At 58.6% G+C, this 22,493-nt stretch overlaps 1 protein-coding gene across 1 annotated transcript in view; it reads left to right on the top strand.

Moving 5' to 3' along the window:
• Nucleotides 1–22,493, top strand: part of TTYH2 (tweety family member 2) — a 35,159-nt gene that overhangs the window by 4,554 nt on the left and 8,112 nt on the right. The window contains exons 2-9 of the mRNA XM_061144955.1: nucleotides 3,927–4,099; nucleotides 7,757–7,868; nucleotides 13,002–13,222; nucleotides 17,135–17,230; nucleotides 17,753–17,825; nucleotides 21,177–21,246; nucleotides 21,841–21,896; nucleotides 22,365–22,457. Of these exons, the coding sequence (XP_061000938.1) occupies nucleotides 3,927–4,099; nucleotides 7,757–7,868; nucleotides 13,002–13,222; nucleotides 17,135–17,230; nucleotides 17,753–17,825; nucleotides 21,177–21,246; nucleotides 21,841–21,896; nucleotides 22,365–22,457 (894 nt within the window). The remainder of the gene's footprint in view (nucleotides 1–3,926; nucleotides 4,100–7,756; nucleotides 7,869–13,001; nucleotides 13,223–17,134; nucleotides 17,231–17,752; nucleotides 17,826–21,176; nucleotides 21,247–21,840; nucleotides 21,897–22,364; nucleotides 22,458–22,493) is intronic.

The following is a 22,493-nucleotide window of genomic DNA, read 5'->3' as shown; positions in this document are numbered from 1 at the left end:
AAATGGCAGCCCACTCCAGTATTCTTGCCTGGGAAACCCCATGGACAGAAGAGCCTGGCGGGCCACTAGTCCATGGGGTCGCAGAGTCGGACATGACTTAGTCACTAAACAACCCAAACCCTGATCTTAGCTCCTCTTCCCCTGCCCTCATGCTCCCAGTGCCAGGAGGAAGTTCTGGAAGAGAACTGCTAACAAAAGGGCCTTCGAGTTTGGATTTCGCAGGCATGGCCTCCCCAGGCCAGGCCAAAGCAGGAATAAAGGAATTGAGGCCAGGCGCCCAGCTTGGAAGAGGCCCCTCGGCCTGAGAATCCCAGGGCCCTGCCCGCAGTGCTGGGCTTGCAAGAGGTCAGGGGGCCCGAGTGTGTCGTGAGGGGTTCCAGGGTGGGGACGGGCTGTGGTTTGGAGAGACTCAGGTGGCACCACCCCAAGTCGTGATCACTTCCCGGAGGTCCTGCCGTGCCGGATGGGGGCCCGTGGTAGAGTCCGTGGGTTTTCCTGTTTGGGGGGAGATCGAGGGTGAGATTTTCTAGGGAAGCTGGGAGGAGGTCTGACTGTAAGCCCGTCTCTGATCTATGCAAAAGGTTTATCCGGGTTTTGTTTTGTTTTGTTTTCATTAGGACTAACTTATAGGGAAGTGCGCTTTCTTAAGTGTATACCTCAGTACGTGTGTGTGTGTGTGTGTGAGTGTGTGTATGAGACACCACCCCAGGCAACGTATATCCCTGACCACCCAGCAGGCTCCGTCTCACCTGACTCCCCGCCGGGGGCGGCTGCATCTCTGGCCCCTGTCACCGCAGATGAGTCCCCGACTGTGCATCTCACATCAGTTAAACCACACAGCCCCTGCTGTTTCGTCTCCCTTGTTTCTTCCCACGTTGCGTCTGTAACACTCACCCAGATCACTGGCTGTCGCTGCCGCTGACTTTTCACGGCCACACAATGTTCCATTCTGTGGCTCTAGCACCTGTTACACGTCAGAGCTCTTGTTGGTGAACTTGGGGTGCTTCCGGCGCTTGGCTCTCACTGCAGTGTTAGGCTGTGGTGAACAGTTGTGGGTGGTGGCGGGGACACAAGCCGTCCTTTCTGCCAGGGGAAGGAGGGGGTTGCCGGCTCAAGGGGTTTGCACGCTGCACGGTGGTCTGCAACTTGTGAAGGGGATCCTGGGCTCTAGCAGAGGGGTCTTGGGCCCTCTAGCGAGGGCATGGCCAGGACAAAGCCTGGCATTTACATCCACCCCTCAGTCAGGGGGCGCTCTGTATAAGTCAGGGGGTGCTCTGCTAAGCGAGTCTGAAGGAAAGGCTCCGCTGCTGCAAATAGTTTGAGAAAGTCTGTGGACACTACTTGGTGCTTCCTAGACTTGAATGGGACACAGCCCTGCCGGTCGTCTCCTGGCACACTTCTGATTCACTGGGTCCGGGGTGGAGCTGGAGATGGTGCATTCTGCATCTCAGAAGAGGTCAGTGCTGCAGTGTTGGTGAATTCCACTTTGAACAGCAAGGCTCTGAACCCATGTATTTTCTTGGGCTCCAAAATCACTGCAGATGGTGACTGCAACCATGAAATTAAAAGACGCTTGCTCCTTGGAAGAAAAGCTATGACCGACCTAGACAGCATATTAAAAAGCAGAGACATTACTTTGCCAACAAAGGTCCATCTAGTCAAAGCTATGGTTTTTCCAGGGGTCATGTATGGATGTGAAAAATGGACTATAAAGAAAGCCGAGCACCGAAGAATTGATGCTTTTAAACTGTGGTGTTGGAGAAGACTCCTGAGAGTCCCTTGAACAGCAAGGAGATCCAACCAGTCCATCCTAAAGGAGTTCAGTCCTGAATATTCATTGGAAGGACTGATGCTGAAGCTGAAACTCCAATCCTTTGGCCACCTGATGTGAAGAGCTGACTCATTGGAAAAGACCCTGATGCTGGGAAAGATTGAAGACGGGAGGAGAAGAGGATAACAGAGGATGAGATGGTTGAATGGCATCACCGACTCAATGGACACGAGTTTGAATAAACTCCAGGAGTTGGTGATGGACAGGGAGGCCTGGCGTGCTGCAGTCCATGGGTCACAAAGAGTCAGACACGACTGAGCGACTGAACTGACCTGAAACCCCTATCTGTCCTTGACCTTCTTCCCCATGGCCGGGGGCTGCAGGGCCTCCAGGGAGCAAGCAGCTTGCCCTGGGGGCTTGTGCTGGGGGCCGGCAGTGTTAGTTGCCAGTCACGTGATCCAGTTCTTTTGCTACTTCGTGGACTGTAGCCCACCAGGCTCCTCTGTCCATGGGATTCTCCAGGCAAGAGTACTGGAGTGTGTAGCCATTTCCTCCTCCGGGGGCTATTCCCGACCCTGAGATCGAGCCCCCGTCTCCTGCATTGCAGGCGGGTTCTTTATGGTTTGAGCCACCAGGGGGCCGACAGGGACGGCTCCTTCCCACGGTCTCCCCAGGCCAGCCTCCTGGCTCCGTCCATGGGACAAGCCTAGTGGTCCAGGCTCAGGGGCCCCCGCCCCTGCCACCCCAAGAGGACTTCCACAGGGGGGGGTGTGTGTTCATGTCCACTGGGCCTTCCCAACCGCCTGGAGGAGGGGGGCTTGCGCTCCACGCCGCTGAGTCGGGAGGGTGGCAGGGCAGGTTCCTGGCAGCGTCTGTGATGCACTTATGCCAGGTGGAGGCGAGAGCCACGCTTCGTCACAGCCGCCTATCCCACACCCAGTGGGCCGTCTCCCCTGTCCACTTCCGGGCTGTCCCCATCACTCTGGCCATTTGTCCGTGAGGCTCGGAAGCCTGTCTGTCCATGTAACCAGCAGAGCAGCTGCCCCCTCCCCCTGTGAGGCCCCGCCCCTTCCTGCCAAGAAGACCTCAGGTCTCGAGACTGCAGGCCTCAGCCTCCAGGTGTGCGCACGCTCCGGCCTGAGACTTGTGTCCTCCTTAGACCGGAAGGATCCCGGTGTCCCCCCTAGTCTGCCCGTCTCCCCGCTGCGACGGCCCAGGCTGGAGGGCTGGAGGTTCCCAGCTGGGAACGACTCGGGGGCACGTGTGCAGCAGGGCGAGGCGGTTGGCTCAGGAGCCTGACTTAGAGCCAGGTCCAGCCCCGGGGCCATCTGGTGGCCATCTGGCTGAGTCAGGAGACTGGAGGGCAAGGAGTGGGGGGCTCCGGCCCTCCCGGCCGACAGCAGCCCCCTTTGTAGGACCCTGCGGTGCTCGGCGGGCCTGAGTGGGCATCTCCTCCCTTTCAGAATTCTGGGCTTGACTGCCACCCTTCCCCTTTCAGAATTCTGGGCTTGACTGCCACCCTTGGCATCTCAGGGCGGCCGTCCCTTTCAGGGTGTGGTGGAAGGAACCTCCGCAGGTGCATCTCCTGACATCCCCCACTCCCCCCGCACGGAGTTGGTCTCTGGTTGGGAAGGGACCCCAACTCCTAAAGCGAGGCTCAGAGGAGGCCGATACACCAGGACGTCTGCCCCAGGCCCCCGCTCAGCTTCTGAGACATTCCGCCCAAGCCCTGCCTCCTCAGGGAGGCCTCGGATGCTCTGATCATGGGGCCGTCCCTCTCCTTGTCTCCCTCGGTCACACCAAGCATCGCCCACAGACCTCACGGTCCAAGGACAGTTCCTGCTTGTCTCTTGAGTGACTCGGAGCATCCATTAGGCAGGGTGTGGTCCTCACCTTCATCCCGGTGTGTTCGCCCCAGATGGGGAACCAGCCTTGAGCCATGCCCCCTGCCTCCTCTCGTCTCGGGTCCTCTGCCCCCTCCCACACCTGAGCTCCATCTCCCCCCACTGCTGGTGCCCAAGGGCAGGGCACTTTATACAGAGCAGGAGCGTCAGTCCTGGGAGGAGGGCATCGGATGTAGCAGCCCCACTGAGCTCGGGGCCCTTCCCCGCACCCCCCGGGACCCAGCGCTGACCCCGGTCCTCTCCCTCCTCAGTCGCTGCTGCTCCTGGGGCTGGTGGCCGCCGTCGGCCTGGGCCTGAACCTCGTCCTCCTCGCGGCCTACCTGGTCTGTGCGTGCTGCTGCCGGCAGGACGACGAGGTGCAGACCAAGCGCCCCCGCTCCTGCTGCGTCACCTGGACGGCCGTGGTGGCCGCGCTCATCTGCTGGTGAGTGTCCGTCTGCGCTGGGCCCAGTGGGGGCGGGGAGGTCGCAGCGCAGAGGTGTGAGAAGGACACAGCGGACGAAAAGCGGTCCTGACCATCTGGGTCTCGCCCGTGGTCAGCCCCTTGACCAGGACACCCCTTCCTCACCTTCCACCTCCAGCCCCACCCCATCAATAACCCACCCCAGGTGGCTCATCAGTTGTCTACCCACGTGGTCGTGCCTGAGCTCCAGAAACCTGGGTGGGAGAGCCTGTCTCAGGGGTGCACGTGGTCCCCTTTCTCGCCAGGCGGTGGGAATCAGATGTCCCGGGCGGTTATGGGAAGCTCCCTAGCATCCTGGGCCGCCACCCCTGGTGTGAGCCTCTCCAGCCCGGCAGGGAGCTCCCTGGGCAGTTGATGGGTGACAACTCTGCCCTCTGTGTCCCATCCCCTCCCAGCTGCCGCCCTGGGTCTGCGATCAGAGTCTGACTCCAGCCCAGATCAATTCCATCTTCTACAAGATCAATAGCTCTTAGCGCCCTCAGCCAGCTCTTCTTTGCTCCAATAGTGAGAATCTCTAACTTCGTGTCAGAGCCGAGCTACTGCTCAAGAAGTGTCCACACACACGGGCCTTGTTTTCTCAAGAGCTGTATTTTTCTTGTTTTCTTTCTTTCTTTCTTTTTTACATATTCACTTATTTATTTGGCTGCACGAGGTTTTAGTTGAGGCATGCGGGGTCTCATTCCCTGACCAGGGATTGAACCTGGGCCTCCTGCATTGGGAGCACGGAGTCTTAGCTACCGGACCACCAGGGAAGTCACTGGAGTTGTTTTTCCGTGTTTTTGTATCTACAAAGGTTTTCCCAAAAGCCTCAGGCCAGCCTGAAACACTCTAGGAGATGCTCCTGCTGGATTTGACCCACTGTCTCCGGATGGGACAGGCAGACAGGGTCCAGTGAGCCTGGGCCCTGAGGACGCCCGGGGGCTCGTCCCCTGCGGCCCACAGCGCCACCCCAAGGCCTTCTTTTCTCCATTAGATCATGTTCACCATCTGTCCTGCCTGCCATGTGGGGCTGCAGGGTGGAGGGATCTGGGGTGAGTGCAATGGAGGTCAGCAGTTACGGTCGCTGGAGTCGAGCTCAGATCAGAGCTGAGTTGAGGGAGGGAGGCAGGGACGGGAGTCAACGAAAGCAGGAGGAGGAGAGATCCAGAGTGAGGCTGGGGGGATGAGGAGGGAGTGGTCTCGTGGAGCTCTGACACCGGGCTGGTGCCGTTAAGGGGGTTCAAAGCTGGGTGACTAGTTCTGGGTGAATGCAAAGGGTATTGATTTACGTGTTGGTTCACCAAAATGTAGCTGAAGCGCGCGCGTGCACGCGTGCGTCAGACCCACGAAGCAGATGGGAACCTTGTTTCAAAATGCACGTTTCAGACCACCCTGATAACAATGGGTGCAGCGTGGGCCGCCCCCTGTACCTGCACTTGTAATGGGTCTTCCAGGTGATGTGTCCTGCGGTCCATGGACCATTTCCCGAGACACAATGAATGAGGGGTCAAGGGCGCCCTGGAAGGAGGATTCTGTAACAGCCTCCCAGGGGATTCCATAGCAGGTCCTGTCCCTCTCAAAGAAAAAAGATAAGTGTAAACACATGTAGCTTCACCCCCACCCCCAAAACCAGTGTTTGGGACGAAAACTCAAGGAGGCTGTTCGATGACTCTTCGGAGGACCCCCAGTGGTGTGAGTCAGATAAAATACGATCAATGACAGAAGCAAGATTCGAGATGATTTGCTCGGGCTGGAATGTTGGACCAAAACCAACCAGATGAAATTTCACGGAGATGGATTTAGAGTTCTGCTTTTGGTTAAAACAAAACAAAAGTCAGCACAGCACTAGAGGAAGGAGGAGCACCTGGGCTTCGCGGCGGTCCTTGGAGCGAAACCAGGGGTGTTTGTGGACCACAGGGTCAGTGGGGGGGAGGGAGGACCCCAGGGCATTAGCCCCAAGCTCGGAGCTGGAGGGACCGCCTGGGCTTGGGAGCGTCACTCAGAGCACTGACCGACCCCAGAGAGTGGAACCAGATGTAGACCAGGGTCTGGAGGACACGCTTGACTGGAAGCGTGATAAGGAGGGTGATACGGAGCCCCCTTCAGATGTCCAGCAGGTCATCTTGCAGAATTGGAGGCTTGTTCCAGGCTGGCCCTGAGGACAGCCAGAAACCAGTGGGTATGTGGTTTAAGGAGGTAGGCTTCAGCTCAACATAAGAAGTGACTTTATGGACTTCCCTGGTATTCCAATGGTGAAGAATCCGCCCGCCGATGCCGGGGACATGGGTTTGATCCCTGGTCCAGGGAGATCCCACCTGCTGCAGGGAAGCTAAGCCTGTGTGCCACGGGAAAGACAGGCCCACACGTCACAATAGAGAGAAGGACTTTCTGGAAGCCAGAACTTTTCAGTAGGATGGGCAGCGTGGCGGGGTGGGGGAAGGATAGAGAACAGAGGGAAGTCCCCAACACTACGAGGATTTCACGAGACTTCAGTGGTCCCCAAGCCCACATGTGTCAAGTGTCCCCTGGGGAGCCCGAAAGATACGGGTTCCTGGGCCCCTCCCTGACTTACTGCCAGCATCAGAATCCCTGGCGCCCAGCCAGCAAAATCTTCCACCCTTCGAAGCCCCGGGACTAGAGAACAGGAATGTTTTCCTGTGGGCTAAACAAAATGTGCTGTAGAACTAGTTGGTCAGGCCAGGGCCTGCTGGCCCAGAGCCATCCCCTCATTGCCTGGCCAACACACTCGCGAGAACTTTAGACCACCCCCTCTCCCCTACCGCCAGGAAAGAGTCCCTCAGCTGAAGTCAAACACCAGCTCTAATGGATGCTTAGAGCCTCTTGCATCATAACTGCTAAGATTTAGTGATGCTGGGAAAGACTGAGATCCGGAGGAGAAGAGGGTGGCAGAGGATGAGATGGGTGGATGGCATCAATGGACATGAATCTGAGCAAAACGTGGGAGATAGTGAAGGACGGGGAAGCCTGGCGTGCTGCAGTCCAAGGGGTCGCAAAGAGTCAAACATGACTTGGCGACTGAGCAACAAAAATAGTAGAAGCAACCAAGATGCCCTTCGGGAGGTGAACGGCTAAATTGTTTTTATTCAAACAATGGGATATTATTCAGCTCTCAAAGAAAAATGAGCTATCAAGCCACGAAAGGATATGGAGGAGTCTTAAATGCACATGAAAAGGCTACGTACTGTATGATTCCAACCATATGACGTTTGGAAAAGGCAAAACTATGGAAACAGTGAACACATGAATGGTTGCCAGGGTTTGCGGAGCGGGGAGGGGTGGCAAGGTAGAGCACAAAGGATCTTAAGGGCCGTGGAGGTGCGTGTGATACTACAATGGCAGACACATGTCCTTATACTTCAAGAGTGACCCTACCGTAAACAGTGGACTTCGGGTGATAATGGTATGTCCTCATAGGTTCATCAGTTGTAACAATCGTTCCACTCTGGTGGGGGCTGTGGATGGTGGGAGAGTCTGTGTGAGTGAGGGGCTAGACCACGGGGACTTCCATATACTTTCCATTCAAGTTCATCGTGCAGTTAAAACGGCACTCAAAAATAGCATGCTGAAAAAAACCGTCTCCTCCGGGTGTCACCTCTAACTTTGGGGTCTTGCCCACAGCGCTGCGGTGGGCGCGGGTTTCTATGGAAACAGCGAGGCCAACGACGGGGTGTACCAGCTGCTCTACGCCCTGGACAACGCCAACCACACCTTCTCCGGGATTGATGTGCTGGTAAGGTCCCAGACAGCCAGGCGCAGGCTGCGAGGTCAACCTGGTCCCCACAGACGCCCCGGTCAGATCCTGGCCCGCTCGGCTCCAAGGGGGTTGGTCCCGCAAGGAGCAGACAGGCGGGACGGGAGGGCGGGACGGCCGTGCGATCGAATCCTACCCACCTTTAGGAGCACTGTGCCCAAGAGGTTCTTGAATGTGGAAGATCAGGCCCCACCCCCCGGACACACACAGGTTTTTTATTGGTTTATTTGTTTTTGGCTGCACTGGGTCTTTGTTGCTGCAAGGCTTTCTTCCAGCTGCAGTGAGTGGGGTTGCTCTCTTGCGCTGTCTTCTCTTGTTGCAGAGCACAGACTCCAGGGCCCACGGGCTTCCATAGCTACAGCTCCCGGGCCCTGGAGGGCCAGCGCAGTAGTTGTGACACTCCGGCTCAGTTGCTCTGCAGCACGTGGGATCTTCCCGACCCAGGGATCAAACCCGCATCCCCTGCGTCGGCAGGCGGCTCCTTTTCCACTGAGCCACCAGGGAAGCCCCTCCCAGTGTTTTCTGCGTTCACTCTCAGCGCTGAGTACAGAGCGGCGTGGGTCGGGTCTAGGAGATGTCAAGGGGAAAACTTCAGAATCAAGTGGAGAGCCCCGAAGCCAGCATGGTGTGCTTCGGGCCCTGGTTTCCAGGCGCCGTGGCTCCAGCTGGGGGCTCAGGGTGAAGGACGTGCGGAGGAGAGGTGGGATTTTTAGCCCACGGCAGTGGTCCACTTGCTGAGCCTCGAGGGCGGGGAGGCAGGGTCTTCGAAAACACAGTCCTTGCCCCCACCTGCTCCTCACGTTCACGCACCAGGTCTTTCCAGCTGATTTCCCAGCAGCCCCAGGGCAGCCCCAGTGTCCCGGGAGCCAGGCTCCAGGGCAGTTTTCAGAAACGCCAGCTGCTGGGCGTCCACCCTGGGCCAGGTCCCCAGCAGAGGGGTGACCTCAGCCAACGGCCAATTGTGTCCGGCGGCCTCAGCCACACAATCCGGCCCCGACCGGAGCGTGTGGACTTCATCCCGGTGCTGCTGGAAGAGGATTCTGGAGGAGGACTCGACCCCATCGCACCCCCCCTCCCTTAAGCTCCTCTAAGGCCTTAATCCCCCAGCTCTCCGGGGACCAGCTCCCTTAAAGAGACAGCTGTGCTGGTCTTCGGGTGGGGTGGCCGGGTGCTGGCCGCCCTGGCTCTGGCCTCAGATAAAGTCCTTCTGGGAAGCCAAGGGTCACAGGCCAGACGAGGGGCCCCGCTCTCCTGCTGAGTTCATCCGTCCACCCTTTGTGCCTGCTGGGGCCCATCCCTGGGGACCAGGAGCTAGCTGTCCGGACCCTGGCTGGGCAGCTGTGACGGGGCAGGTGTGCGGCGGCGGGTGGAGAAGCTGGGGGACCAGCACAGGGGGTCCTGGGCACGCCCTGGCCTGGGGCGGGGCTCACTCCCTGGGGACCCCTACCCTCACTTCTGCCCTGATGTGGAAGGGGCCCCACCTTCCAGCCCCAGAGCCCCTGGGGGAAGAACTCACTCTCCAAAGGAGAATCTCTGGGGAAGCCCGGGAGCCATGCCCTTCACTGGCTGACCTGTGACCATTGTCAGAATGACCTGTGGCTCCCCCAGGGACCGAGGAAGAAAGTCCGCCAGCCATCCTGATGGGAAAACAAATGCTTCATGTCTTTATCGCCCAGAGATGAGCTGGGACTGGGACCCCCAGGCTGGGCCCCTCGCCCCATGCTGAGAGTGCCCAGGGCCAGGGGCACTGCCTGGAGAAGCAGGCCCTGTGCTGGGCCTCCAGGGCTGGTTTTGACCTTGGGGTGGGCTCCCAGGACCCCTAGTCACAAGGACTCCCAGGAGGCAGCAGATCTTAGAGGGCCCCCAGATCTGCGGGGTGAAGGCCAAATATCAGATGAGTGATGGCCGATGAGATGGTGCCTGTGAAAGTGCCTGGTAATCTACAAAGAACTCTCCAAATGGTGGGGGAGCTCTGCTAATGGTGCCATTATTATAATTACTATAGTAGTACATATTACTGTTATTACCACGGAAGAGTGGAAGCTTTGATTGGGGGCGGGGGCGGGGAACTCAGGAGACAGGTCAGGCAACTCAGACCTGGGCCAGAGCAAGGTGGGCCCTCCCAGGCTCCCCTCCTGGACCAGGAGGCCCAGGTGTGCGCCCTCCCGGCCTGCGGGAGCCCTGAGCCACGGTTGGCAGCAGGGTGCTGAGGCAGCTGATTCGGGGGGTCAGAAAGGGTCACTTGGGAGTGCCGTGGGTGGATCCTCTCCCTGGATCCAGTGACCCCACCTGGACCTCACTCAGGGCGCCTCTAACCCATTGGTGCTCAGTCGCTTCAGCCATGCCCGACTCTGTGACCCCCCGGACTGCAGCCCGCCAGGCTCCTCTGTCCATGGGATTCTCCAGGCAAGAACCCTGGAGTGGGTTGCCATGCCCTCCTCCGGGGGCTCTTCCTGACCCAGGGATCGAACCCTCATCTCCCGTGTATCCTGCATAGCACTTCTTTACCACTGAGACTGAGCCATCAGGGAAGCCCGTTGGAGTCTCGGCTTGAAACCACGGTCTGGGACTCTACACCTCTGGGAGCTCGGCTGGCTCGGGTGTGAGCTGGCAGCCAGCCTGTGGGCATGCCTTTGGGTGAAGGAACTGGTGTGGCTGCCCCAAGGTGGGGAGTTGGTACCTTTCAGAACTCAGTACTAGAACCCAGGGGTCTGGTCTCAGCCCTTCCCCTCCAGGCTCTGAGATGCGGGGCCTGTCCCCAGCCTGCCTAGGCTCCACCCCTTCACCTCCTGCCTGTCTAGAAAACCCCATTCCCTCCCTCTCTGAGAAGGAGCTTCCTCCCGGTCAGAGATTTTCAAACTTGAGTTTGCATCAGAATCCCCTGGAGGGCTTGACAGACACAGATGGCGGCCCCTCCCCCGTCCCTAGACTCTCCGCTGAGAATCTGCTTTGAGAATTTGTTCCCAGCTGATGATGGGAGGCCGCTGGTCCAGGGGCCGCAGCTGGAGAACGCCTGCTCCATCCTCCGGGGTAACAGCTTCCTCCACCTGCTAGCTTGCCCCTGACTTCGCCCCAACTTGGGGAGCTGAGCCAGCCCTCTTGATCCGAAGAGTTTCTCTTCCCCACGGGAGAGCCTGTTCCATCTCTGAGTGTCCCCCCCCCCCCCATCTCCCTTCGGGGAGCTCTGTGCGGAGCCTCTAAGGGCTGGGGGCCAAATGGGGAAGGGGCAGGTATAAGTGGGTCAGCGCTGTAATTTTAATTTTTTTCTGTTTTGTTTGGTTTCCTATGGGAAGACATCAGGAGGAAAAGAAGGCCTGGCAGATGTTTGCTGGCTTGTGTGTGTGTATGCGCTGCTTTTTTAAATTTTCTTCCAAGGAGGAATTTAAGAAATAGAGAAGTGAAACATTTTAGAGCTACGGAAGGGGAAAGAAGTGATCTTATAGGAGAAGTTTGCAGAGCATTTTTAACATCCTTGTGGTCTAGAGTGAGTTAGGCTTCATATAGGAATACAGAAACATCACACAGAGCGGGTTCTGCTGCCAGCGTTGACATTTATGAACACTGCCTTTGGATCAGTGGCTGCAAAGCACTTGTCCGGTGACCTTACTAAATTGAAGAGTAGCGTTTGTCCGGGTGAGGGTTAGTTGTTGAATTTACCAGCGTGTGTGCCCCGCGTCTCTGCACTTTGGTATCTCTTCGTCGTTAACCAGCTTGTAAGAACCAGGAACAAGCCAGAAAAGGGAACAAGCCGCTGACACTGGAAAAAATAAAATGCAACAAAGGGGGCCATTCTCTTTTGTGGAGCCAGGACCTCACAGCACAGCACAGATGTGAAAGGCTGTGGAGTTGCTATCAAGCCCCTCTAACTCGCAGAAATAGCATTTGCTGCCAGGAGTGGGGTCTAATCATCTCTCTGTGGAGCTCTCACCCTGGGAAGTTTCTAAACATTCTTCTGGGTCTTTGTGTTTGGTTTTTGTTTTTGTTTTGTTTGTTTGCTTTTGGCCACACCGCAAAGCTTGCAGGATCTTAGTTCCCCAACCAGGGATTAAGCCCATGCCCTCGGCAGTGAAAGTGGAGAGCGCCGACCACGGGACCTCCAGGGAATTCCCGCTCTGGGTCATTTTTCTCTTCCCTGCAGACCTGGGGAGCTGAAGCCTGCCTGAACGATTAGCACACGCTCCCCGATTCCAGCCAGTTGTGTCTGTTGGTGAAACGTGACCGTTTCAGAGCAACCAAGCCCTTCCTCCCCTCTTGCTGGCACCCAGGCTCAGAGCAGGACTGGGGGGACGGTGCTTGGAATTCTTGGGCTGGGTCTCAGGGCCCTGCCAGGACCCTACATCTGGGCTGTTGAGAAGCATCTTTCCAATCCTTATGGTCCTTGTTTGCAAGCCCAGGACAGTCACCGCCGTTGACCTCCTCTCTACTTGTGAGCAGAGAGATGCTTCCTTCAAGGTCTGTCAACTCCACGCAGGGCAGACGTGGGGGCCCAGGAGGGTGGTGAGCACAGAGAAGGCACCAGTTTCCTCCTCCCGTCACGTGCGTGTCCGGGCAGCATCGGATCTGCCTGTATCATTTCAAAGTCCCATTGTTCTGGACTCGGGTTCAGGACGCTGTGAGCTGTCGCTCGCTCCGCAACAAAGCCTTTCTCTTGTGAGATGCTGAGAAAGCCTATTGTGGGAACCAAAGGTCAGGTAGCAGCGGAGGGATTCTTTGGTTTAAACATTTTATTCCTCACCCTCAACAAGAACTCACCGTCCAAAGTGTTTAAACTTGGGAGAGAATCTTCAAGGAAAGAAGAAAAATGGCTTCTCTTGTTTGTTTCCCCATCTGGCTCTGTCTTCCTAGGAAGGCACTGGGTCTTGGAGGCCGGGTCCTGGTTAGGACTAGATGGGGCCTGTCCCCCGGATGGAGGGACCCTCAGGCTGGGTAGGTAGGGGGAGGCTCTGCCATCCATTCTCCACCCAGACCACAGCCTCGTGACTTCAGGGCTGGAGGCGCCCGTGGAGCACTCCCTCAAGGCCAAGTTCTTGCCCTCCAGTTTGAATCAGATGGTGTACCCCCTCCGGCTTCCTCCCCTGCCAAGGTCAGACTCACAAGCCCCCCCCTCCGCAGGTGTCAGGAACCACCCAGAAGATGCAGGTGGACCTGGAACAGCACCTCGCCCGGCTGGGTGAGATCTTCGCCGCCCGGGGCGATTACCTCCAGACACTGAAGTTCTTGCATCAGACAGCGGGCAGCATCATTGTCCAGATGGCAGGGGTGCCCGTGTGGACAGAGGTCACTGAGGAGCTGACCGAACTGGCCAACCAGACCAGCTACGTGGAGTACTACAGGTGAGGGCTCCCGGGAGAGCCAAGTTCTTGGTCAGGGGGAGGGGGCCACCCTAGCTTCCTTCAGCAGAGCCAGCATCTTGGGCTCCAGCAGGGAAGTGCCACCAGAAGATCTCACTAAGCCATTGTCTGAAATCAGAGGGCACGAGAGCTCGTGGGGGCCAACTGGAGGCAGCGAGTGCAAGCAGCTTGTACACGCAGGCACTGAGCCCCCCGGAGGGGCAGTGACGAGCCAAGATCTCAGGCTGCACCTGGCCGCCCACCCGGCACACAGCAAGGGGCTCTTCTGAGACCAGCATCCTCAGGGCTGAGTGAAGTGCAGGCGGTTTACGCGTTCCTCTCCTTCTCGGATTGAGGGGCCAGGGCTCCTTGCACCTGCAGACCCAGCCCCAGAGGAGCAAGGGGTTGGGGAGATGGCAGCCCCTTTGGCAGCACAGAGCTTCCCCTGGTGGCAACTGCTTAGCAAGCTCAGAGATGCCTCCCAGCCTCAGAGATGCCCAAAACCGGAGTGATGAGGGCCGCAAGGCACCACCCCACCTTTGCCATAATCAGGTATGCAGACTCACTCCTGCGTCCTTGGACCTCTGGGGTTTCATTTATGTCTCCCCTGCCTCCCCATCACCCAAACCCCATCCTAGGTGACGGCGGTGGGCACAGGCCAGCTGACCGGGGATCGGCTGCCCTCAGTTCACGTGGAGGGTCTGGTGAGGGTCAGGTGAAGGTCACTCCGGGAACAACCAAGAAAGGAGGCGGCGGTCCAGATTTGGGGGGGCTCCCAGCAGAAGGGTGACATGCACTCACGGCTTACACGTCCCAGTACACTCAGGGCAGAGCGCCTGGCTCAGAGGGGGCGCGGGGGATGCAGGAGCCCTGGGAGCAAGCATCTATCCTCTGGAGGCCCCTTGCCCTCCCGAGTTTCTTGCCTCTGCTTCAAGCCACCGGCAAAGGTCACAGTCTCCACCACAACGTTGCACAATTTACTCTGGATTCATTTCCGCTTTATGAGAAAGCCCCACTCCAGGCTGAGCTAATACTGACCTCGAGAAGATGCTCCTGATGGCCTCTGGACCTCCCCATCCAGGCCTCTCCGTTCCCTGGGGTAAGAGATGGACAGGCCCCGAGGACAGCAGAGGAAGCTCAGGAGGCCCCCAGTTCTGGACAGTGCTCTGCGTTCCTCCCCTGCCTGCCCATCCAGCCCCTGCCCTCCCAGACACGTCACCCAGATTTTTCTTGTTTTTTTTTTTTTTTTTTTTGCCCACATGTCCCAAGTAACCAAAAGGAAACTGCCAACTCTAGGGACTAGCTGTGACCTGTGACCCAAAACTGGCATCTGATTAGTCCCGTGACATGAGGGACAGTCACTGTCTCAGCCTCTGAAACCTTTTTTGTCACGGGAAGCAGTGTCCACGTCGACCCTGCCGCTCTCCGAGTGGCCCTTGCCTGGGACCGTGTCTGAGCACTACATTGCGTGTGTGCCGTCGTGTCCGGCTCGTCGCCACCCCATGGCCTGTAGCCCGCCAGGCTCCCCGCTCCATGGAATTTTTCTCAGGCAAGAATCCTGGAATGGGGTGCCATTTCCTTCTCCAGGGAACCTTCCCGGCCCAGAGATCGAAGCCGGGTCTCCCGCTTGGCAGGCAGATTCTTTACCACTGAGCCACCAGAACCCTGAAAGGAACCAGGCTCCCTTGGGAAAGTGTCTGATTCCAGGTTTGGGTAGGGACTATACCCGATGAATCTGCTCAGAAAGACAAGCAAGTCATCCAGAAGGGGCTCACGTAGGCTCTTGCATCTCCTGCATTGGTAGGTAGATTCTTCATCACTGAGGCACCTGGGAAGCCATGTATACCGAAGGGCTTAATGTGGGCATTTTGAGAATGACCTTGGTGAAATAAATCAGAATGTAAACATCAAAGGGGCTTATTTTTTAAGATGATTTTATAAAAACTGGGGGTAAGGGTGGCGACAACTGCACGCATCTATTTCAGTGAGGGTGATGGAGAGGGTCTCCTGGAACCCCATCCCCAAATTCCTCCCCTTGTCCAAGTCTGCTTCAAGGTGGACACCTGTGGCTCCGGAACGCTGCTGACGTTCTGCCCCTTCCCCTCATCTGCCGTTTGTTCCCTGCTCTCGAATGAGCCGCCCTGGCACAAAAGCCTCATTTTATTCTTCATGAGCTCACCAGCCCCAGGGGCCGGGTCTCCTTGGGACCAGCCTCCCCACCTTTGCTTTCCGGATGGTGCTGGAGCCCAGCCACCCAGCTGAGAAAGTTCTTCTTAGTACTTTTACACAAGGCCCAGCTAGGTATTAGAGGCAATTAAAAGCCCAGAGACTGCTCTCCAGAGGCTTCCGAAGGGCATTAAGGGAGCCAGCACGTCCACGCCGGATGTGGGAGGAGCCGGGGCCGCGGGGGCGTGGCTCCTGGGAGAGCCGAGTTCTCGGTTAGATATTCATCCCCAGGTCATCAGCCAGCTCCTTTGGGGAAGTGCATCCGCCTCTCAGAGCTGTTTCCAGGAAACTTTTATAAGGCGAGGAGGCGGGGATGCAGAGAGAGCAGGCTGAAACATAATCTTAGAGCTGCATGATCGTGGAGCTTCAACTCGGTCCTACCTCGATTTCCTGCCAATGTGCCGAGTAGGGGAGAGAAGGGTAACAAGAAACCTTTGGGTGTGAAATGGGAAACCAGGATTTTGAGGGACTCCAGGCAGCTGGCCCTGTCTGTTGCAGGAAGGCTCGGAGCGTCTGGAATTCCTGGTCCAGCCTGTTTTCCCCCTGGCCTTGGTTTTCCAATCTGTAGAATGGGATTCCAGCACTCGATGGTCCCAAGGTTCTTTTTATCTATTTAATTTTTGGCTGCACTGGGTCTTCCTTGCTGGGCTTGGACTTTCTCCCGTTGTGAAGAACGGGAGCTGCTCTTCGTTGGAATGCGCCATCGTTAAAGATGCAGGCCTCTGAGGAGCTTTCTTGGGTCCGTGGCTGTGATCCATCATAGCTATGATCCATGGCATAGATCCGTCAGACCTCGCCTGGTCTGACACTGTGTGTGCCTTCTAGAAGCATCGGGAACCAGAGTCCAAAAACATGCCTCCCAGGAGGCTGACAAGAGATGGTTTAGACCTGCTCTGTCCATGGCGTGGCCACTGGTCACGTGTGGCTGTTGGAACAAAGGCTATGAGGGACTTCCCTGGCGGTCCAGTGGTTCGGACTCTGCACTTTTGTTGCAGGGGGTATGGGGTCAATCCCTGGTTGAGGAAGATCCCGCAGGGCCCACAGCCAAAAAAAAACAGTAACTGAAAGGGTGGGCTGTACACCAGAGACTATCACATTATTAGAAATCAGCTATACTCCAATATAAAGTAAAAATTAAATTTAAAAACGAAACAAGATAAGAGATATATATTATACAACATGAGGAGTATAGCCAATATTTTATAGTAACTATAAATGGAGTATAACCTTTAAAAATTGTGAGTCATTTATTACACACCTGTAACTTACATAATATTGTATAGTAACTACAGTTCTAAAGAGAGAAAGTAAAAGAAAGGAGAAGTTCATTTCCTCGGTTGTATCAGCCACATTTCACGTTCTCAGCCACACGTAGGTAGCGGCAGGGAGTGGTCAGTGCGTAGGTGGTCCGTGTCCGTCGCTGCAGAAAGTTCTAGGAGACAGTCCTGGTTCAGACACTCAGCCGGGGGAGGGAGGGTGACTCCTTTGTCCAGGCACAGGCCGGGGTGCAGCCCCCGGAACCCCAAGGGCTGTCCGCCGAGCACACTGGTTCTTGCTCTCCGGGGCAGGGCTGGCCCTGGTCTCATCAGCTTAGCTGCCGGCTGTGGGCAGTTTGTCCCACGAACAGTCCAGCGGGCCTGGGGCCCCGGGTGGCAGTTCTTCCCTGACCGCCCCTACCCCTCCGCCCAGGTGGCTGTCCTACCTCCTCCTCTTCATCCTGGACCTGGTCCTCTGCCTCCTCGCCTGCCTGGGTCTGGCCAAGCGCTCCAGGTGCCTCCTGGCCTCGTGAGTAGCCTGCCTCTGGGTCTGGGGGAAGAGCCGGCCAAGCGTGGGGAGTGACGGTGCCGCCGTCCAGAGGGATGGGGGCCCGGGGGGCCGGGGCAGGTGGGCGGCAGGGGCAGCCTGACGCTGCCTCCCTTCCCCTCCTCAGCACCTGGCCAGGGGGGCGGGGGGCAGGGCAGCCACCGTCCTGCCGTCGGGGACACCAAGCCAGGGGCGGGCTTTCCCCCCTCCCCGCCCCTGCCTCCTGGGCCTGACTGTCCAGCAGCTGAGCCGTTAGAGCTGTTCGCCTCACGCCTTTGCTGCCGTCTCTTCCCTCGGGGACCTGTGCCCCGGGCATCGGTCCATATCCCTCTGCCAGCAGTCCAGGGCTCAGGCTGGGGCTGCCCTCGGGGCCACCGAGGGAGTCTGGAGGACCAGGGGGGACAAGGTCGTAGCCGAGAGGAAGGGCCCCGAAGGCTGGGGGGCGGGCAGCCACCACGGGGCCCCCAGCTGCCGGGACCCCACCGACGGCTGCCTCTCCTCTAGGATGCTCTGCTGCGGGGTGCTGGCCCTGCTCCTCAGCTGGACGTCCCTGGCTGCTGACGCTGCCGTGGCCATGGTGAGTTGGGGGCCATGGGGGTGCCGGGTGGTCCGCTCAGGTGGTCTTCGGTCTGGTGGTGCGTCAACGTGTGCCGCCCAGCGTCCCCAGGGCAGGGCCAGCTTCTGGTCTCAGTCCCTAACCAAGAATCCGAGAGTCTGGGAACTAAAGGGGCTTGGCCCATCCCTTTTGATGGGGACACAGGCCCCGGGAAAGGAAGAGGCTTGCCCCGGGGTCACGAGGCATTTGGGGGCAGAGCCAAGATAAGAGGCCTGAAGCCTGATCCTTTTCCCACCTGCCATGGCCTGTGCGGCCAGGCGCGGGGGACCAGGGGCCTTCTCTGGGTGTGAAGAGCTGAGCCCAGGTGGTGGGGCTGGGCAGGGCTGGAAGCGCCCTCGGGCTTCAGCGCGCACTCCCAGGACTTCCTCCCCAGCATCAGGAAAGTGGAAGGTGGCCTTTCGATTGCCTCCCGCCCGTTGCCCTTGGACTCACACTATCAGAATCACAGTGGTGTGTGCTTCCAGTTGTGGTACCTGGAAATATTAAAAAGCAACAACAACAGAGACACACACAGTGTCAGGAGTGTGGGGGGGACGCTCCCTGGGCAGGCAACGCTTGCTCTTCAGACCAAACGCTCCAGGGGAGTTGTGTGCGTGGCGTTCATTCATTCATTCATTCCACGTTAGGCTGCATGGCTCTCGGGGGCGTGGGTGCCTGGAGCTGCAGGAACCCAAAGAGAGGGACGTTTGCTCTTACGTTTCAGCTCCCAAACGTGGGCAGGTCATCACAGCCCCAGGTGAATCGACACAGTGGTGGTACACGCTGCGTGTCTGTGTGTGTGAGTGTTTGTGTCAGAGGGGCAGATTTACGGGGATTTCAGAGAACCCCTTAGCTGACTTAAGGGCCACAGAGCAAACCTGTGACCTGCATCCATTCTGCCCTTTTCCGGGAGAAAAAAAAGGCGGGGTCTCACACAGGAACCCCCTACCCAAACGCACGCCTGGCCCAGTGATGGGGCCGGCTGGTGACCCTGGCCTTGGCCGGTGGGCCTCCACGACGCCCCCAGAATGCCTGGACCCTGGTGCTTGTCTGAGTCGCTCTGGGCAGAGCTTGTCCGGAGGGGGAGGAGGTGGGCCTCTGCTGCTTTGCCCCACCTCCCCACATCACACAGTGTCCACTTGGGACCACGGGGGGAGCCCCGGGCAGGCAGGAGCCCACGTCCCCAGGGCTGGGCCCCCCCAGATACAGGGAAGAGCAGAGTAGGAGGGCCCGAGTGAAAGTCGCTCAGTCGTGTCGACTTTTTGCAGCCCCGTGGACGGTAGCCCGCCAGGCTCCTCTGTCCATGGGATTCTCCAGGCCAGAATACTGGAGTTGGTTGCCATTCCCTTCTCCAGGGGCTCTTCCCAACCAGGGGTCGAATCCAGGTCTCCCGCGTGGTGGGCGGATTCTTTACTGTCTGAGCCACCGGGAGAGCCCAGGTCACGGTCAAACGCATCCTGACGTCATCTGGAGCGAGGCGGGCTGAACAGCGTCCAGGGAGGGTGGCTGCTGGCCGAGGCCACACGCACAGCTGCCTGGCAGAGAGCCGCTTCTCTGGGGACAGGAGTGGGCACAGGGAAGCTTGCGCACGGCGGGCCCTCCCCCGGGCGCCTCCAGCTGGCCACCGCGGGCGCCCCTTCAGGAGACGGCTCCTTCCCAGCAGGGTCTCCTCCCTCTCACCAGGCTTCTGTGTTCACGGCGACCAGAGGCAACTCCAGCTCCCAGCCGAGGGCCCCCGGGCGGCCAGGGAGCTGCAGAGAAAGGCCATCTCCCTAATTCGATTAATCAGGCCCTTGTGTGAGAGAGGGCGAGGGTGAGGCAGTGAATGGGCCTTTGATGGGGCTGCAGCTCCTGCTGCATTTTAATAGGAAGTGGGGCAGAAGGAGCCAGGCCCGCCGAGGCTGTTGTGGGGAGCTTTTGTGCGGCCACTGCCCCTGCCCGCCCAGCCTGTTTTTCTGGGGCTGCTCTTGTTTTTGTGCTTGAGAGCTGTGGGGCAGAGCGCCAACACTGTGGCCTCACCCCCTCCCTCCCCTGTCCCCCCAGAAAGGGTCTCCAGGAAGGAGCACTGCCCCCCAAGAACGTGCCAGAGGACTTCCCTGGTGGTCCAGTGGCTTAGACTCCGAGCTCCCAGCGCAGGGGACCTGGGTTCGATCCCTGGTCAGGGAACTAGAACCCACACACCGCAACTTAGAGTTCCCGAGCCCCAACTAAAGATGCCGCAAGCCGCACCTGAGACCCTGCTCAGTCAAATGAATATTTTTTTAAAAAGAACATGATGAGAAGGCAGATGGGAGCCGGGGAACTGAGCCCTGCCTGCCTGACCACCCCGCTGCACAGTCCGGAGTGGGAGGCAGGGGTAAGGGGCAGAGAGGAGAGACAGCGCCCAAGGAGAAGGAGCAGGGAGATGTGGCCTCTGGGAGAGGATGGAGGAGAGGGTCACCCGGCTGCTCTGCTCCCCAGTGGGGGACCCCGGGAACGTTCCTGAAGTTCCCCAGGCCTCATTTCCTCCTGTGTAGGATGGGCAAAAGAGCGGCACTTCCCTCGAAGGCTTGTTGATGGGGGCGAGATGGGTGGGTGGACCCCAGGAGGCGTGTGGTCAGTGTCTATCGGTTTGTTGTTCAGTCGCTCAGTCGTGTCCAACTCTTTGTGGCCCCATGGACTGCCTGCAGCATGCCAGGCCTCCCTGTCCCTCACCATCTCCCAGAGTTTGCCCAAGTTCACGTCCATTGAGTCAGTGATGCCAGCCAACCGTCCCACCCTCTGTCGCCCTCTTCTTCTTTTGCCTTCAGCCTTTCCCACTGGCCCATTGGCTTCCTGCACATTTATTCCCTTTCTAGGAGGGTCACTGGGGCAGGCTTCATAGATGGACACCCCTCCCCCAGAGTCGGGGGCGGACTTGGTAACAGCAAGACAAGGAATAAAATAGAGACAGGAGAACAAGGCCGTGGTGCAGATAACTCTCCAAAATGCTTCCTGTAGCATCCCCTTGCCTCACCCGGGTCCCTCCCAGGAGAGGCATTCAGAAATCAAAGGTAGCAGCACAGAGTACCTGCTATCTGTCTGCCTGTCACTCTTCTGAGTATGCTGCGTGGATTGATTCATTAGGAGAAGAGCATCTCTCTCTCCTGTGTGATTGATGAAGACGCTGAGACCCAGGCTAAGCCCTTGTCTCTAAAGTTAAGAGAGTCAGGCAGGGGCAAAGCCAGGACCCAGCCCAGGGAAGCTGGCCGCTGACGGTTCTTGCCCAGCCAGCTCTGAGCCGCGGGGTCCCCGTGCCTGAGCTCCTGGGAGTGTGTGACTTTCCTCCACCCCGCCCATTTCTCCCCGGCTCAGGGCACCAGCGACTTCTGCGTGGCTCCGGACGCCTTCATCCTGAACGTCACAGAGGGCCAAGTCCACCCCGGTAAGGATCTCGGCTGCTGTTGTCAGGGCCATCTGGGATGCTCGGTCCAGGCCCGCGGTCAGCCAGACTGCGCCCCCAAGAAAAACTGAAAGCGTCAGTCTCTCAGTCATGTCCGACTCCTTGGGACCCCGCGGCCTGTAGCCCTCCAGACTCCGCTGTCCATGGGATTCTCCAGGCAGGAATACTGGAGTGGGTAGCCCTTCCCTTCTCTGGGGCATCTTCCCGACCGACGGGTTTCCCACATTGCAGGCAGATTCTCTGCCGTCTGAGCCACCAGGGAGACCCCAGACTGTGCCCTGCTTACCTTTCAGCCCCGTAATTGCCCAGAGCCGCCCCATCACCCAGAGTCCTTCAGGTCCAGCTGAACCCACGGGCCGGGTCTTAGAAGCTGCCTCCTTCGGGAGCTCAAGGACGGGCCTGGCCACAGAGCATGGATGAGCGCCGGGTCGCGTGTGCTGTGAGCACCGCGTGATGAGCGCCGGGTCGCGTGTGCTGTGAGCACCGCGTGATGAGCGCCGGGCCGCGTGTGCTGTGAGCGCCGTGTGATGAGCGCCGCGTCACTCCTGCCTGACCCCAGTATCTTTGCCTCTGCAGAGGTGACCCGATACTACCTGTACTGCAGTCAGAGCGCTAGCAGCCCCTTCCAGCAGGTATGCCCCGCCCAGTCCAGCCCTCACCTCGCCCCCAGCGCCCCCCAGTGGTCAGCCGCAGCACTGACCCGTAAGGTGGAGGTGCCTGGCTGTTCTTTGCCTCTTTGGGGTCCCCTGCAGGGGGGCTCTTGGTCAGCTTGCATGGCCATCCATCACCCTGGATGCTGGTGTCCATGCAGAGGTTGTGCTTAAGTCTGGGGCGGGCCCCAGATTCTACATTTCTCACAAGCTCCCGGACAAGGCTGTCCCAGCAGGACACTTGGAGTAGCAGGAAGCAGGTGGACGGAGCGGCCCGGCCCTCAGGAGGGCTGAGGGCTGAGGGGAAGACCTCCTGCCAGCAGGAAGGGCCGTCCCCGATCAGGGATGTAACTGCAGCTGCAGGCGATCAGGGGGCCCCGAAGGGGACGCAGGCAGGTGGGGGCTCCTGGGAGTAAACCTCACACGGGGCTGCTGTCTCTCCCGGCGCAGGCCCTGACCATCTTCCAGCGCTCGCTGACCGCCATGCAGATCCAGGTAGCGGGACTGCTGCAGTTCGCCGCGCCCCGCTTCCCCACAGCAGAGGTGAGGCGGCCGGCCCTGCCCTCGGGCCCCGGCTGG

Source organism: Dama dama, chromosome 5, assembly GCF_033118175.1.
Source record: "Dama dama isolate Ldn47 chromosome 5, ASM3311817v1, whole genome shotgun sequence".
Classification (NCBI taxonomy): Eukaryota; Metazoa; Chordata; class Mammalia; order Artiodactyla; family Cervidae; genus Dama; species Dama dama.
This window is presented reverse-complemented; position numbering and strand designations above follow the sequence as displayed.